Genomic DNA, 17823 nt, shown 5'->3' with positions numbered 1-17823 from the left:
TTCAAAAGTGGGACCTTTATTGCGTTCTGTGAAGAATTTTGCATAAAAACTTGTTTCACTTCAGTAGCTCACCCTCAAAATAACGGTCAGGTTGAGGACACCAATGGTATAGTCTTGCAGGGTATCAAAACTCGAGTTTTCGACAGGCTTAAAGCTTACTCGAAATGCTAGGTAAAAGAGCTTCCCTCGGTGCTATGGATTGTTCGTTCCTCGACTAACAAGGCCACTGGTGAAACTCCTTTCTTTTTAGTCTACGAAGCAGAGATAATGCTTCCAACTAAATTGCATTTTGGATCACCGTAAGTGAAAAGTTACTCGGAAGAAGGGCAAGAGCAGCTACGAGTGGGCAATATCAATCTACTCAAGGAGTACCGTGATCAAGCATCCATTCAAGTGGCCAAGTATCAACAAGCGTTGCGTAGATAACATAGTCAGAAAATGTAGCCCAGGAAACTCACTACTGGGGACCTTGTTCTACGAAAGGTACAGAAATAGGCTAATCACCATAAGTTATCATCTAAGTGGAAAGGACCCTATATAGTAGTCGAAGTTACTCGACTTGAATCAGTACAGTTATCTACTTCAAACGGTGAGATGCTCAAACACTCATGGAACATCGACCAACTCCAACAGTTTCATTCATAGTTAAGGTACCTCAAAGGTAGGTTGATTACATTTTGATTAGACTGACTATCCTATTACATGTTTTTCTTTTTCTAACCTTCATATCTAGTACAAAGTTGACAGAAAGGATCCACTTATCTCTTGCAAATAGTGAAGATCCACCATTTCTAAGAGTTCAGAAGTATGTAAACCCCTACTTGCCCTTGAACAAGTTGAGGAACCTTTTCTACTTCTCTTTAGGGCGGCAGCTGATCGCCCCGGGGACCGACCGCCAACCAGCATAAGGGCCAGGGAGAATGGCTAAGATAAAGCCCCTGCTAGAGTTGCTGACCCGTGCCGACGATGCTGAGTGGTACTATGTGAGGCATGGAGACGATCTGGCGGTTGTCGACGTAGAAGACGATCATGATTTCTTCACCACTGGAGGCTTGCGGGCCCCATCGCCGAAGACCTCGTTGGCAACCTAGTTGATCATCTCATCAAGATCACCACCACTGTCTCTCTCCTGCGTGGCTCGCGTCGCCCATTCCTGTCCACTCATTTCGCTACTTCGACGTCAGGGAAACGCTAGAGGTGGCAGGTGAAATGTCTATGACCTCCAACAAACATTCTATTCCCTCTCCTCCTAGGCCTTTCACTTAATTCTTCCTCGTCAGAGGAAATGATGATGATGCCGGGTGAAACCATGGAGAGAGGTCCTACTCTGATTTCTAGACGTGGCTCGGGAGACAACGGTGAGAAGAGACTATGTTTCAAGCTCTACAAGTTTCTACTAGGCAGTGTGCAGGGATAAAGGAAGGAAATGGGGTGAGAATAGACGATCTCAATTTTCCTTATTTATAGCTATGGAAATGGGTCATACTGTGGAAATGGTGCCATCAATATCTGATAAAGACGGGGATGATGACGAGGTTGCCTCAGTAGCATGGCGCGTGTGGCAGAAGTTGAGGTGTCGCTGAGGTGTTATGACTTGTCTAATCTCAGAAAGGAGGGGTGTAGTGTCATTATGACGTGTCAAATCAATGGTTGCTGTGAAAGCGAGCACAAGAGGGAGTGAGTTTTTAAATACTCACCTCCCCGAATGATCGGATTCATTAGATGACTGCGATAACATTGCAGTCATATGCTCGGGTGCTGACACCTTTGAGCGTGTGGTCGAGAAAGGAGTCAATCATCAAGCAGAGAGTCAGTGGCTATGTCGTATATTTTTATGATTATACTTCACTCTCTATTTAACTATCATGTTAACCAGAGAGCAGGGAGTTACATTGTTTAATGCCAACGTTGTACTCTACTTTGTACTCGAACTTAGCTATCGAGCGAAGAGCTAGGGGCCACATTAAGTATCTTTTGATGCTACATCTCTACTCTCTATCTTTATTATCACATCAAACAGAGAGTCGGGGGCTACATCACATACTTTTGATGCTATGACTTTACTCTCCACTCGATTCAGTCATCGAGCAGAGAGTCAGGGGCTACATCATAATTTTTTTATGGTACAGGTATGTTCTTTCTTACTTCCTGATCGAGCATTTTCCTCCTCGACAAGAGAGTCAAGGGCTATATAGTACTACCATATTATGTAAATACATGTTTTTTGCAAAAGTTTATATGGCTTTGTGTCGACTGCTTTGGATAGAGCCAACAGAGTCATGTGTTGAGCCGATAATGAACAACTACACCTCATAAGGCATAACAATATAAGAGATTGTCAGACATCTCACACCTAATAGTCCACAAGGTTCTAAAGTTTTGGTTGATCCCATATGTGTTTCCTATCGAGGTCATGTTCATATGTTGGTCAAATACACAAGTCGGTGAAAGTTTGCAAAAAATGTCATCACGCTATCTCTTTTTCTAGTTTTTTACTAGTCTCTTCTCTGGTTCTTTCGGTTGCTTTGAGTGTATACTTGAGGACCAATACATCTAATGATTTGTTTAGTTGAGCTTTCAGGCATCAACAGATACTCAGCCAACAAATCTCGAGGATGGACATGGCATGTGCTAATCAGTTTTTGCATATATTCATGTTAACTTTATTTCACTGACAAGGAAATAAGGGTAAAAGCATGATGGACAAGCAAAGTAACATCCAAGTTTTCATCACAACCATCAATCAAAAACCTACTAGAAAATTTATTACGTTTCTAAGGGGAAAGCTTGGGCGACTACCGTCTACAAAAATGTCACTTAAAATTCCACATGAGGGATTTTATTGTTCTAGAGGCCCCATAATGGTATGGAATTTCAAGCACCAAACATCCATCCCATTCGTAAGCTAGGTTTACTCAGTGGAAGCTGAGAATTCGGCTCTGCGTGGTGATTCCAAGAATTGGTGGCATGGCCTCGGACTTCATACCCAGCAGGATTATTCTTTCTATCACCAAAGAAACAGATTTCCATCTTAGCAGTTCCCAAATGTCATCATTGAAGGCATGAAGAGAGACCAGCATTAGAGCGTTGTGTTTAGCCGAATCGTTAATTTGGTCACCGATCTTCAGGAAGAACGCACGAACCTTGTTCCGAGATGTTTTTGCTCAATTGTCAACCGGTCCTATCGAAAATAGGATTTCGACCAAGATGAGTCGACCTCTCCCTAGTCCAGGCTGCCAGGACTCAAACTCAGGCATCGACTATTCCAATGCCATTATGGCCCCTGATGGATTCTCATAAGCAATTCCATCCAAAAAATCTGCGATATTCCACTAAAACTTGATGTTGGAAATCTGAAACCATTGTGTTGTTCCATCGATAATACAAATCTGCACTCCATTTGTCATCTGAAGATGAAAACATGGCATCCTTGGAGTGACAATGATGAATAGTTTCACATCCCTTCGCACTACACATCCTTCCAGATTCACCTAGAATACATCATAGGAAAGCGGAGGTAGGTCAGAGAACCATCTGGTCACTGGATTTACTACCTTGGCCTTGATCTAACGTGCCCATTCGATGACGATCAAAAGCCCATTCAAGGCACCAATCATCTCCCAACTATCGCCAACCAAATCCCGAAGACAAAGATCGAAAATTGCGTCACTCCCTAGGTAATGTATCTCTACCACGCCGTCCTCGTGCATGAAAGGACCTTTTAAGATCCATGGCATAAGTTCCGCTACTCTATGCACTTCACACAAGGTGGTGCAAACACAGTAGAAAAAGCTCCACTCCGGACTTTTGAGCTGAACTTCGTTGCCTTCCCACGCACGAAACAAATGGGCGTTGTGTTGTGGGTCAGTTTTTGAGCGGAGGGGGAGGGGGGACCAAAGGAATTATTCATTTGGATCGATGAGCCATTTCGTGAATCAATAGAATGTCTCTCTATCTATATCTATTCTATATTTATATGACGAGCACCACTATCATGCCCTGTTGAGAAATAGTCAACTCACAATTTCATAAGATAATATGAAGGGGCATTCAAACAAGAGTTTATGTAGTTTAGGGCTATGTCCCTTCTAGAATTGTTGTTTTTAGCAATTGAAAGTTGGGGAAATAGATCAGTAGGTTGGAGTGCTGGTCTGTCATGCCCACTCTGAGAATAGACCAATGAACAATGTGGCAATAGATTATAAGCTGACTTATAGGACTGGGGTTCCTTATAAGATTCTTTGACAACCGATTCATCTTCTAGAAGGACTCGAAGTGATACCAGAGAGAGAAGAGTTTTCCCACAAACCATAGCGACTAGCTAGTCTCAAAACAAAAGGGTTCTTTTTACAATAGCAGGGTTGGGAAAGTAAGGAAAGTTAGTCTTTCTTCCCGTGATTGATCTATAGGAGTATAGTAAGAAGCATAATGTGCTCAAACTCAGAGAGAATGAACCTGTCGTTAGTAGTAAGTAGATTATTTCCCGGATATCCATCCTCCTAACATCCCCTCTGAGCAATTAATCCCTCCAGAATATATTCCGTGCAGAAACCTACTTTGCTTCCTTCTTACTTTTTCGAGTAGCCTAGAGCTGCTGGTGAAGTCTTCCGGATGCAGTAACTTGTTGGAGATGATGTCCATCACCCCCAATGGCAAGGCCGCCTAGTTGGAGGTCCCCTCAATTGGATTCAAGCTAAAGGATGAGTTTCTGAGTAAGAGCGGTGATGCTAGAGAAAGAGACAACGACGAAAAAAATTCTAAGGCAAGCAAACTATGGAAGTTGAAGAGGTTGGATGGCAAAACTCTCATCAAAAGAATAAATAGGCCTCATCCCACAATGAATTTTGGAAAATATCCCCTTTTTGGAGGTGGATTCCAGAAATTGTTTCCATCTCGGAGATATTTTGAGGCACCATTGAGGCGTCTCGTTTGGCATGAAAGACGGGATGATGGTGTCGTGCGAATCTCTGCATGCCTATTTGGATGCATTAAATGCACGTATACTCAACGTTTCAAATTTCGGAGATTTCTTTTTAACTCTAGTCAGAGACAGATGTCAGGAAGTCGAGTTTTCAAGCCTTTCTCAAGTCTCGAGACAACGGTAGGGTGCTCGACCCAATAATGTTTCCACTCGATACTCAAAACAGAGCTTTGCCTTGCTCGATTCTTTCGACTGCATGCTTAATCTACCTTACTTGATCAGGTTCAGACTTGGCAGTACTCGAGTAGATGCTTGTGAAAATCCTCCTTACTAAGCAGAGTTAGGGAGCTACTGTCGAATATCTAACTATAGTGTATATACACGTAAGGAGTACATCATAGATGGATAGGATACCTTGTTCTCGCATCTTTAACGACTCTAGATATTATCGACCCGAATCCGCGGGACCCGATATACTTAGAGATAAAAAAAAAGCTCATACTAAGAAGATCTTGATCAGGTTAACCGACTCGAGTACGATTAGTATCCAAGCTGGATTCAACTGCCTTGCTTTGATCCAAAAGACGGAGGACTCCTCATCAATTACGGCAGGATTCAGAGCAGTGCCAGGACCTATATAAGGCAGGGACCCAAACCCTTGAAATGACAGCTTCTATAAAACACCACAACTTCGACGACCAAGAGCAGTTCAACACAACTAAACTCAGCGCAAGCACCAAGACCATAGGAAATACTCAGCGACTTCAATTCTAGTTTAGTTTAGATCCGATCTACTCATTCGAATAGGTCTAACCACCTTATTTGTACTCGAGAGAATACACACACACACATATATCAATCTCCATATAGGATGTAGGGTATTACTCCAGTCAATGGCTCAAACCTGTCTACATCGCTTGTCTTGTTTTATGTTCGATCCCTGATCTCAAAGGTACCTCAGTCTAATTACGGACACATTATTAGGAATAAATATTCGACAAGCTCCTTTAAATAAGAAGAGAACCTATGCAATTTGTCTCATGTGTGCTTATTATCTTCTTTATGCTCAAGTATCGGGAGAACTGAATTGATTTACTACCTCCGCTCTTTTTTATTTGTCATTTAAGATATCAACATGATCTCCAATACATATGTTTTAACATTACTTTTTTATAATTATTTCTTAATGAAATTTGTTACATATATAGAATCATATAAAAGTAGTTTTTATGCCGAATTCACTCATTTCTTTTGCGTGGGTTGAATCCTAAAAATTTTGTGTATATTAATAATTAAAGTTTTTGAAGTTTAACTACACGTATTCTAAAAAGATATCTATTTGAGAACAGAATATTACTACCACTACATCGTCACTGATCCCTAGCTCCATAGACCTGTGACATGAGACTCCAGAAACCTATGGTGAGTCCCCAAGGGCCCGTGACAAGGGCCTTTGCGGACACCCCTCCATTTCGATTGGGCTCAAGTCAAGCTTCACCGAAGAACTAGGAAGGTCCTGTGGCAAGAGGCTCAAGAGACTTGTGCCAGGAGGCTCATAAAATGATTACTACCGTGGGCCCCTTTGTGCAGACCGTTAAAGATAAGACCAACATATGAATTTCATACTCCCTCCTAAAGATAGTCAACTGAGCCATGCCTACTAGGCCAACTTGAGGCACATCATTATAGGCATGGCCCAGGCTAGCCTAGGCACAAGGGTAGATAGACCAGGTCATGCCTGGACCGACGCCTCGACATGGTGGGCTGGCACAACATGGCTTGGTTTAGACGAGCTGGCATGGGCCTCCTCACCCCGTCGTCCCGCCCTGTTGCCGTGCCACCCCATCCCCTTGCCCGGCCTCCCGCCCCCGACCTTACCGCCCCACTACCGTACCACTGTGCGTCCCCGGCCTGTCCCACCGTCGTGCCACCCTACCCGGCCACCCTGCCTCCGATCTCCTTCCCCTCCTCGCCCCGCCACTGGCCTCCCTGCCCCACCGCCCGGTCGCCCTCCACGCTGTTGTGACGCCCTGTCCCGTCGCCCGGTTTCCCTGCCCTCGGCCTCGCCGCCCCACCGTCGTATCGCCGTGCCTCCCCGCCCTGCCCCACCACCGTGCCGCCCTGCTCCGTCAAGCTGACCCGTCATCAATGACTTGATTAATACACAGAGCTATCATTTCATGTATTGTGTGTATATATACCCCTAGGTATTCATATACTTAGGTTTATGCTGTGTGTGTATATATATTTGTATAGTGGTACAAATATATACTCATATATATCTGTATTCTATGTTATTTTTCTCAACTTAACTCGTCACTAATAACTGACTAGGATGATCCGTCACTGATGAGTTAGTCGTTGATGACGGATCAAGTTGTGATCCGATAACTGACTAGAATGACCTGTTACTTATGAGTCGTAATAGGTGATAGGTCACAACTATGACCCGTCACCTACGACTAACTTAGGATGAATACAGGGCAGATTGTAAAGACTGTCTATTTATTTCAACTTCAGATTATAAAAACTGAAAGTCATGATCTAAAACTGAAATAAACAAACCCTAAGTATGTCACGTGAAGCATCTACTCATCCTTGTTTACAACAACATTAGTGCCAATCGTGGGGATATTGCTAACTCAGCTACGTCCCTACCTCGGACAAGCAAGCCTAATACACCTCCGTGGAAGAATACAGGGTATATGCCTGATACCCCTAGGCCCAAGGGTGCCCCCATCCTGCATCGGAACTGAGCCATATCCTCTAAAGCAGCAAGCAAACTAGGGGCACCTTATTGCCCTACTAGGAAGCGCCTTGCACGCCTAAACGGCTCTGTATGCGCCCATATGTCTAGGGACCCAAACTCAGTCGTTTTTACCCGTGCTTGTTTAGAACGATGTATCCCAAGATTGAATAACATTGACATAGTGCACATTGAAAATATAGACACTACAAGATCTCCAATATTTTTCGAGTGACTTTTGGGAATGAGCGACGGTTATTACCCTTCTTTAGAAATTTTTTCAAATGGTCGATGATTTTCTAATTTATTTGGATAATTTCTAAGTGTTATTTAGTAAATGCTCAATACTGATCTTTTGCTAAGAATTATTGGTCGGTGATTTTTTATTGCTAATTCGTTTTCACCCACAGAAAATATCCAAATTAGTCTTAAAAACTATCAGTCACTTAAAAAAAACACCCAGAAAATCTTGAAGACCTTGCCGTGGGAACTAGAGACCACCTTGGGAACGTAAGGATTATACATGAAATAGTACAATTTGCGTACAAGTCCCTGCAGAATTCTTGTGGAATGAGATCTTATCAAAATACGACAAGTTTACTCGTACATGAATTTATGATGCCTCAAAGTTCAATTTGGAATTTCTCTTCGCAAACTTCAGGCCGTCAAGGCTAAGGACGGCCAAAGACAGCAAGCATCATTTCGCCGTGAAAACACTAGCCATGAAATTCACACTCCGGCTCTTTACCTGATTTGACATCGGACATGACGGCTACCAGACCTCTCCTCTCCTTTCTTTTCCTACTTCACCCTCACCCCCTACCCTACGCTATGCAATCTCATCTCTGTGCGACAGCCACTCAACTCCAAAGCCACAGTGGCTCCTTTTCCTTTTCGTCTCTACTGTTTCTGTTCCCCCTCCTTGCCTTTTATTTATTCCCCAATTCCAAGATCTAAGCTAAGTAGTAAGCAAATCTCCATGCTTAGCCCTAGCTAGCTGTACTCTTCACTTCTCTGCTCTCTTTCCCTCCCTCTTCTTCCTCACCCAGATATCAAGAAACCTAGCTATAGCTGCTGATGGTGGATCTCTCCGATCTTGGAGGCCGCGGCCACCCGGGTGCTGCAAGGTGGCCGCCGCCGCCGCCGCCTTCATCATTGCCATCTTCTTCTAAAGTCTCCGTGCAAGTCTACACCGTCCCTAGTTCAAATCCCAGCGGTGGAGCTCGACCTCGAGCTCAAGTTGATGCACCAGTGATACATGCGTCTAGCGGCAGTAACCATGGCGGTCGCCGCTTTGGCCTCGACCCCGTCAAGGCCAAGATCGTCTCCCACCCTCGCTACCACGGCCTCCTCGCCGCCTTCTTGGACTGCCACAAGGCATGCGCGCGAGACAAACTACACAAGTATATGAAATTGCAAGCACAGATGCATGTTGTGGTCTATGTTTATATGCGTTCATTTGTGTTCTTAGGTCGTCTGTCCCCCGGAGGCGGCTGAGGAGATCGCAGCGGCGGCACGTGAGCGGGAGGCGCGGCAGCGGGCGGGAGCGGGCGACGCGCACGCTGGGCCGGACCCGGAGCTCGACCAGTTCATGGTATATATATTAGCTGCACATGCTACTCCCTGCCTCCCTGGGATCTTTAGATGTAGTATACGGTTAGGGATCATGAAAGGGTATTACTGGGTTGGGTTAATCTGTTTCTTTATATGTAAGTTTGTATTGTGATCAGGAATCGTACTGCGAGCTGCTTGTGGCGTGGAAGGAGGAGCTGAGCCGCCCGCTGCGGGAGGCCAAGGAGTTCCTGAGGACGGTGGAGTCGCAGCTCCACTCCATTACTGGTACTGGGCCACCCCTGGGAGCTCTCATATCTGCAGGTAATTGAACTTTTCAGCTCAATATCCTATAAGCGGTTCCATATTAATTACTTCGTCTCGGCAAAAATGGACACCGCATAGTAGCAGATAGTACAGATGCTTTTCAGATTGTTTTGTTCCTGTGACATGACTAGCTTAGCTTCTCTTTGCATATTTGCAAATAAGTAGTCTAATAAGTAATGCACTTCTCAAGTCAAACAGTACTGCTTCCTTAATGATCAGTGTTGTGTGCGAGTCTATTGCCTAGGTATATGTGACACTATCTTGTTCACCAGTGACTTTGGGGGTGTACGTGGCAGCGTAGTCGTGAAGTGAGCAGAGGATCATTTGCCTACATGCTAGGTCTTGCTCTCATGTCTGGTCTCATCTGACTGTAAAGTTTTGCTTTACTGATTATAAATGTGGAGAAACTGACCGCATGCCCTATGGGGCAAATCTTATGCTTGGATTCGTACTTGGTAAGATGCAGGGTGTGGACTGTGCGGCTTTTGCTTATAGCCTGTTTGGTGCCAGCCAGGTGCCGTAGAAACGGATTTCGATTTTGTTTCCGTCCGGTCAGACTCGCTCGGTGCAAGCGCTCGTGTCAATGTCCCTGTGTTTTTTTCATTTAACTCTCGATTTTATTTATAAATATAAGAATAGTTCAAAAATTCTAAACGTTTTTAATGAGCAAACTAAACTCACTAGCAATCAATTTTAATTGATTTGATCCAAAAATCATAAGCTAATATTTAATTAAAATTCTCCAAAAAACCTATTTTTATAACTTCTAGAAATTTTTGATGCCTCAAATAAATTCCTAAATACAGGGAAATTTTACTAATATTCTTATAATGTGATGTATTAATTTATAAAAAAATTCAACCTTGTTATTTGGTGAAAAAATAAGTTCATTTGTAAATACTCTATTTATATGCATTTTTATCATTTTATGTGATATTCTCTTTTTAATTCAGTTTGGATTAAAATAAATTCAAACATGCACAAATTCATCCAAGTGCGGCATAATTAATTTGTGCATGTTTTAATTTGTTTGAATCTCCTGCTATATATACTCATGTGGATAACCAAACATAATATCTTCTTACTCAGACTGAGCACATGCAGTCAACCAAGCATACCATATTGCATCTCTCCAATTTGGCTAAACTCAGTGTGGCTCACTAGATATGAGCTAGACTAAGCCATGCGGGCAACCAAACGGGCCCTTAGAGTGTCCGAAGAACTGTACTACCCTCTAAAGATTCAAACTGCTGTAGCATGCTACTTTTGGATTGGATTTGTGTCTTCACTAACTAGAGCATAAGATCATCTAATTTGATGAGCTAATTTATATAGGAAAATTGCTGAAACCAGTAATACCTTAGGAGTTACTGCAAATGGTCATGTCCGATACATCGTCGCTAGTTGGCTAATGTATTGAAAGATGCCTCAACATGATGTTTTTCTTGTAGTTCCAGTGTGTAAATCATAGTAGACTATTGTGAGAGGCATATCTTCCTGCTCTTTCATACCAAAAAGGATGTATATCTTTTCTACAATATAATATTTTAATTTGTCTTTTTAAGTGCACAGGTAACATTAGTTGCTCACCGTGTAAGATCTGCATCTTAGGATCTCTTTAGAACGCAGGAATAGGAAGAACACAAGATCTGATAGGGAAGAAAGTGTAAAACAGAGGATTGAGAAACACATAAAAATTGTAAGAATGATCCGTTTGGATAAAGCGTAAGAAAAACACAGTAATTAGATGAGAGAGATAGACTCGACGGATTTTTTCCATGAGTTTGGACCTCATGCTAGGAATCCTCCAAAATTCCTATGAATTAATCCATTCCACAGGAATTTCATAGGATTTGGGAAGTCTAATCCTTTGTTTCAAAGAGCTTTATAGGAAAATTTCCTATAGGAATTGAATCCTCCAAAATTCCTACATGTTTCTTCCATTCCAAAGGAGCCTTATTGTTAAATAACCGTTCAAAAACCATAATTTATCATGTGATTTAACTTTTTTAATCATGTGAAAGACATGACCAAACATAACATTTTTTTTAAGGGGTATCTCTAACTTGAAGAAATGAAGATCATTTGCTGACCATAAAATTGTGTTTTACAAATAATATATAATAACAACTCATCCGTATTTTTTGGCCCCTCCTAGTGTTACACGCATGCATGAGCTTCATTATATGACAATGTAGGCTGGATTGTGGGAGCTTCTTGCCTCATGGGCTTATCGTATAACCATATTCATAACCTCCAGTGGGCGGTGAGCTGGTGATGGAGGCATGATTTTTGAAGTGGGGATATTTATAAGCAAGAAAACATAGTTTCTCAAAAAAAATGTATTCAAATGCATTTATCGGTACACTTATCAGCCTAAACTTGTGTTTATAGATCTTGTGTTCCAAAAAGTTTCAAAGCCAAAAACCCATGCCCAACAGTAAGTACGCACTTGAGAAGTTCCCTTCATCGTACTGTAAAATAAGGTGAAATAAGTAGGAGGTATAGCCCTTTGGGACTACTAAAACACAATAAGCTATATTATTGAAAAAGCTAAAGCTTGACTAAATATGATCCTCTAATAAAATTGTATCACCTCTATTGTAGTACAGCAGGATCATTTCAAAGACCCACATAATGTTTGATATTTATAAATTTAATTAGCCGCCCATCTCCATCAAATTTGTTCTGAAATAATGCACACAAAATCGTGTTTGTATTTGTATGCTACTAAATAAAGCCCCTAAAACATTAATACTATAAATACTTAGTGGCAAAAGAATATTATAAATAATTTTTGTGATGAATTGATGGTCAGAATAAGTGGTATAAAATCGTAGAAAAATCATAACAGAATTACATGATACACCCTGCTCGTTGATATGTCCAACTTATTGCAATGAAAACTCCATAGTTCATACAATGAATAGTATCGTAACTCTCCTCGCCCATCCTCACTTAGCTGTTATTTCTTTGTCCATCTCCCACTTCTAATTTTTTATTTTTGCACATAGGTGGTGCCAGTATTTGTTGACCAGTCAGAACATATAATTTGTTCATTCAAGTTGGAATTGTTGAATTTTGAACAATGTAGGCATGGCAGCGTGTCTAGCAGTGCTTAACTGTTCATACTGTATTCCACATTTCATTTGCATGAAAGGATCCTAAATTTCTAAATGCTGTATTCCATAGATGTATTATCAAGGATATGATCGACAAAGAGAGCACAGAAGCACATAACTAAGTTCAAGAGTTGATGTGTGGGGGTTCAATTGAGAATGGATCAGTCTGTTTGTGTTTGTTACACTAGCTACTACAATGAAGAATATTACACAACCTATATGGGATAGGTTTACCAATTAATTCCAGAATTTCAAGATCATTTCGTATAGGTGCACGTGTACTATTGTATTTGTTTAGATCATGTTTTTCGTTAACACCATTGCTCTTTTCTTCAGTACTATTGATTTTTGTGAGCCCTTAGTAGTGTCTGTGTTAGCTTACGTGATTAGTTAATGCCACTCTTCAGTATACTGCTATTGAGTTTTGCGAGCCCTGGCCCCTGAGCCCCTGATATATCAATGTCTATTAACTTTTGGCTGAGCAGAAGAGAAAAGTGGCATTGATCCGTCTGACGATGACCAAGAAGAAGGCAGTGGCATGGAGGCAGAAGAAGCTCTCGGCATCGACCCTCGCTCCGATGACAAGGAGCTGAAGAGGCACCTCCTCAAGAAGTACAGTGGGTACTTGGGCAGCCTGAGAAAGGAGCTGTGCAAGAAGAGGAAGAGTGGCAAGCTCCCCAAGGAGGCCCGGCAGAAGCTGCTCACCTGGTGGGAGCTGCACTATCGATGGCCCTACCCCACGGTGCGCACAGTTATGCATGGTTGCATTGCATGCATGGAAATATACTTAAAAAAATTCGTGTGCATGTATATATGTTGATGAGGTGATGGAGGTTCTGCGGCGCCTGCGGCGCCATTGTTGCATGCAGGAGATGGAGAAGATGGCGCTGGCCGAGTCGACGGGGCTGGAGCAGAAGCAGATCAACAACTGGTTCATCAACCAGCGGAAGCGGCACTGGAAGCCGTCGGAGGAGATGCAGTTCGCGGTCATGGACGCTTTCCACCAGGCACCGCAGAACGCTGCCGCTGCGCTTTACGTCGACGCCCGCCTCGTGGGGGCAACGCCGGCGATGGTCTATGCCCGGCCGGATCATGGGGCTCATGGCCTCTGGCATAGCTAAGCCAGTGCGGCAGCACCTTAATACCGTGCGTGCCTGCACTGCTTGGCCTATATATGTACACCATTGCTTGGAAGAATGAGGTCTGCATTACTCCATCTGCGCGCCATCGCACTATCAAATGTGTGCATGTCACGACGGTATAGGCGGCCTTATAGGTTTGGAACTTCCAAATATTCTGCTTCTATACCCGAAGGGTAATTAGTTTCGATGAATTACCATTTGTGGATATAAGAGGCTTTTGTGTGTAAAAAAGAGGATCGAAGAACAGGGAAGACCTAATTCTTATGATCTTGTCACTGTTAGATTGGCCTGCTGGATCAACCATATTTCTGTTCCTGGAATGAATGAACGGACGGTATAGGCCATGTGTCCACAAGTGCAAGTATAGTTGCATTTGCCACGAATGAACGAGCACTGGAAACAGAACTGACAGCGAACAGCATTGCCGATGTTGCCACCGTCAGTGGGGATACAAACGGCCGCTGCCTCTTTGACGTGACCTGCATGCAATAGGTCCCTAGCTACTTTTGCGGCACCTTGTGGGAGCGCAGGACATGCAAGGTGCGCGCGGAGTCCAGCAACGCAAAGGAGGCAGGACGGGAGCGCACACGCCCGGTGCGCGTGGACGGGGAGGAAATGGGGGCGCGCGGTTAAAAAGAGCACACGCCGACACGCGGCCCTTCACGGCCTCAGGCGCATCCGTTCGTCTCTCCGAGCCGCCGGCCGAACCACGCGCGCGCTCGCACCGGCCCCCGGCAGAGCGTCCGCTGCTTCAGTTTGAGTTCAGAACTAGTATTTTTTGTGAACTTGTGTAAACGCTGCTCCAGCCTCACTATAAAATTGCAGCGAAGCCTTACTGAAACGCAATAAAAAATATATATATAGCACTAGCCACCAGCGCTGCCCTCTCGACTGACTACTTCGAAACATCCCAGGATCTCACATTCAGAACAGGAAAAGTGTCGGCCGTCGGGTTTGCCGAAGGGAAATGAAGTTCACGTGCAACCACCCATGTTTTTCTGATGTTAAAATTGGTCTCGCACAATATAAAGGTAGTATGTATACATGGTAAAGCCTCCAATGTATTTCTCCAGGACCTACTAAGCATCATACTGAACCTTCTTCCCATGCATTACTGTCAGCAGTTAAGTCATATAAGATTGTACAATTTAGGACTCTTGTTTTGGGTCAAGTGAACCGCTACCTTCTGCCTCCACTCTACCAGCCGTGAAAGACTGAACAGATGATCGCAGACTTTCTGGTCCTTCTGCATCAATTCGCTTGCACAATGCATCGCAATTACTTATAACTTCAGTTAACCTGCCCTTCAACTCACCAACTTCAATCTGCAGCGGTTGGACTGTGAGCAGAGCAGTGTCAGCAAGTAATTTCGGATGCTTCCATGATATTCTAAACCTTTCAGAACAAGTAGTAAGAACGGTACAAGTTCATCTCCCTAATTGTGCTTTCAGCCTCAAATAGGCTAGAGTTAAAATATCCAACAATGAGATGGATGACGAATTATTATTATTTAAAAAGACATATTTAAGAAATAATTGAATTGTTACCTTCAGCAAGGTTGTGAGAGGTGGATCTCATGGAAGTAAGAGAATAATTGAACCGCTGGAGAAGCTTAACAGCCAATGCATCAGCCGTTTCTATCTTGTTTTCTATCTCCTCCTGCACCATTACATATTATATTAGAGCTTATCACCATAAACTAGCTGACAAATAAAAACACAGAAGGCGTGAAGTCATACAATGCAAATGTCAAATATCTTCAGTTATGTACTTATGTTCAGAGTTATCTGTTCTGTAAGTACCACTTGCACACTAACCTTGTGCATTTAGAATTCATTAGTTAAGTTCTGCGTCACATTTTAAGTTCAGTCATGGATATCTACTGTGCAAAGTGGAAACCAAATTAATGGGTTGTAGCATAACAGTGCAAAGGCCAATATTGGTCAAAACAGTGAGGCTAACAGGAACACAGTAAAACTGTACCAGTTATTCATAAAAATGAACTACCAAAATATTTTCTTGCTATATTTATGGCGCTAAATTGAAAAGGCAATGTTTAGGTTGAAACAGCAACCGGTCTGTGCCCATTAATTTGATACTAGTACAATGTTTCTCATTAATTCACAGGATCCCATTGTTGTGTTTGTATCGTAAGTTGTAACAACAGCATAAGCAACACAGAGAACTAAAAGGCTTTGGCAATTGGCACAACAATTTATCTAGGTTATTCATTTCGTCATCAAGATATGTCACCGAACAGAAAATTTGCAAACATGTGAAGCAAAGGTGCTTTCTTTTCAACACATTATGAACCGTAAATGAATAACTCAAGCAACCACATCGTATCAAATAAAAAATGAGAAACTAGCAAGAATCCAAACACAACTGCCTCCTATCGGTGAAGAATTTCTTCGATGAGAAATGTTTTCCTTTGCTAATTCTCAACAGCATCAAACAAACAGAAAGTTCTCTCGCAGAAATTCCACAAACCTGCTTTCGGCTAATTTTCTTGGCATTCTCTTCTTGCCATTCACGGTACATCGAGAAAAGCTCACCCAGGACACTCGGGTTCAGATTTCCTACAGACGATTACAGAGACACACATAAGCTTCAACAAGATTTACGAAAATCCAACCGTGTTCACTACATATTGTTTGGAATACAGCGTACATCTGTCCAATTGAACAATCTACACAAAATGCTTCCAGCATTTTTGCTTCAAAAAAAAATCTTCGTGCATAGTAACAACACAGTAACTAACCAAAGTAGCAGCGTGGAAGCGACTCACCGGAGGTGGCAGAGGAGGAGGTGGAGGGCTTCCGGACGAGGATGTCGGTGAGGCTGCTCTCCGCCTCTGATTCCGACTGACCGCTCAACAGCGGTGGAGCCTACAAAACCCCAACAACAACACCCAACCGAAGCCCAAAGCGTCAACAGGAAGGGAAATCTGCAGGGAGAATCAGAAGAGGCCAGAGCTTCGTTCTTACTATGGTGAGCGATCGGATGCGGCGGATCAGTGGGTCGGCGTCGGCGTCGTCGCGCCGGCCCTCGGACACCGTCGTGATCTCATCCGCCCACGGCGGCCGCGGCTGCAGCGCCGGCTGCCTGGAAAGGAGCGATTCGGAGGCCCCCATGAGAGCGTCCGAGCGCAGGCAGGACTAGGCGGAGGGACGCGCCGGGGAATCGCCGGAGTCGGCCGGATGCGGCCGCCGGAGTTCGATGGAGGCGACGGGGTTGCGGTCGCCGAGCCGTTTTTCGAGCCTAGATGCTCGGGACAATGGCCCGCCTTTCTGTATTGGGCCTTTCGTTTGGGCCACTAGGATACATTGAGTTGGGCTGGAAAAGTAGCTTACCGGCCCATAGGGATGGGCATAGAGCGGTCGTGGATCCATTTTAGTTTAACTCAATCAACTAATTAACTATTTTAAGTATATTAAAATAATTATTTAGTTAATTAAATTATACTAGCGTTGATCTATAGATATCTACTGGTGCTCCACGCCTATCCCTGGGCCTAAACAAATGTCACCTCGTACTGTTCTCTAGTCCAAACTTGAGGTGAGTGAAGGGGCCCAAACAAAGGGCGCGTTTGGATATCTTATTGCCAATTTTCTTGTTTGGCTGGATAAAAAATCAGACATTTAATTGTCTTGCTCATTGCCTTAGTGCATGTGTTTTTCATAATTTACTTTGCCAGCTCGGGCAAGTCGAAACCGCTCTCCGACTCTAGCAAGATTAGCCCTGCCAAGCGAGGCGAGACGAGCTGGACGGTCAAGCCAACTAAGCACGCCCTAAATTTCAATGGTGTCTAAAGTTATTTGGTACCCATTTAGTTTTAGGTCTAAATTTTCTTATTCTAAGCTAGGGGAAAACTTTGGACGGTCAATTTTTTTTTATTATTCATAACTAAGATGTTACAAATTTTAGAACCTGATTTTGATAAGGTCAAATTTTAGGACCTTGCAAGTTGGTAGCACAAAGAAAATAGGTATATATGCACTGTGGAATAGGAGA

General features: G+C 43.2%; 2 protein-coding genes across 2 annotated transcripts; one reads left to right on the top strand and one right to left on the bottom strand.

The window, feature by feature from the left end:
• Positions 1 to 8513: 8513 nt before the first annotated feature.
• Positions 8514 to 14073, top strand: LOC133913212 (homeobox protein knotted-1-like 7). Its single transcript, XM_062356285.1, has 5 exons — positions 8514 to 9044; positions 9139 to 9261; positions 9398 to 9542; positions 13153 to 13409; positions 13537 to 14073. Exons 1-5 carry the CDS (start codon positions 8745 to 8747, stop codon positions 13786 to 13788), a joined length of 1077 nt encoding a protein of 358 aa, XP_062212269.1. The 5' UTR covers positions 8514 to 8744; the 3' UTR covers positions 13789 to 14073.
• A 760-nt stretch (positions 14074 to 14833) lies between these two features.
• LOC133913210 (uncharacterized) lies at positions 14834 to 17103 on the bottom strand. Its single transcript, XM_062356284.1, has 5 exons — positions 16797 to 17103; positions 16598 to 16697; positions 16300 to 16388; positions 15357 to 15468; positions 14834 to 15148 (listed from the first exon to the last, which is right to left on the bottom strand). Exons 1-5 carry the CDS (start codon positions 16941 to 16943, stop codon positions 14958 to 14960), a joined length of 639 nt encoding a protein of 212 aa, XP_062212268.1. The 5' UTR covers positions 16944 to 17103; the 3' UTR covers positions 14834 to 14957.
• Between the last annotated feature and the right edge of the window lie 720 nt (positions 17104 to 17823).

This window comes from Phragmites australis, chromosome 3 (assembly GCF_958298935.1).
Source record: "Phragmites australis chromosome 3, lpPhrAust1.1, whole genome shotgun sequence".
Taxonomy (NCBI): Eukaryota; Viridiplantae; Streptophyta; class Magnoliopsida; order Poales; family Poaceae; genus Phragmites; species Phragmites australis.
The sequence above is the reverse complement of the archived record's forward strand: the minus strand, read 5'-3'. Positions and strand labels throughout refer to the sequence as shown.

Excerpts from the sequence above, each read along its gene's own strand:
- LOC133913210 (XM_062356284.1), bottom strand. The coding sequence starts at position 16,943 with ATGGGGGCCTCCGAATCGCTCCTTTCCAGGCAGCCGGCGCTGCAGCCG. Across the intron at positions 16,698-16,796 it reads GCATCCGATCGCTCACCATA|GCTCCACCGCTGTTGAGCGG; the intron begins GTAAGAACGAAG and ends GGGGTTTTGTAG. Across the intron at positions 16,389-16,597 it reads CTCCTCCTCTGCCACCTCCG|GAAATCTGAACCCGAGTGTC; the intron begins GTGAGTCGCTTC and ends AATCGTCTGTAG.
- LOC133913212 (XM_062356285.1), top strand. The coding sequence starts at position 8,745 with ATGGTGGATCTCTCCGATCTTGGAGGCCGCGGCCACCCGGGTGCTGCA. Across the intron at positions 9,045-9,138 it reads CCTTCTTGGACTGCCACAAG|GTCGTCTGTCCCCCGGAGGC; the intron begins GCATGCGCGCGA and ends TTGTGTTCTTAG. Across the intron at positions 13,410-13,536 it reads ATCGATGGCCCTACCCCACG|GAGATGGAGAAGATGGCGCT; the intron begins GTGCGCACAGTT and ends TGTTGCATGCAG.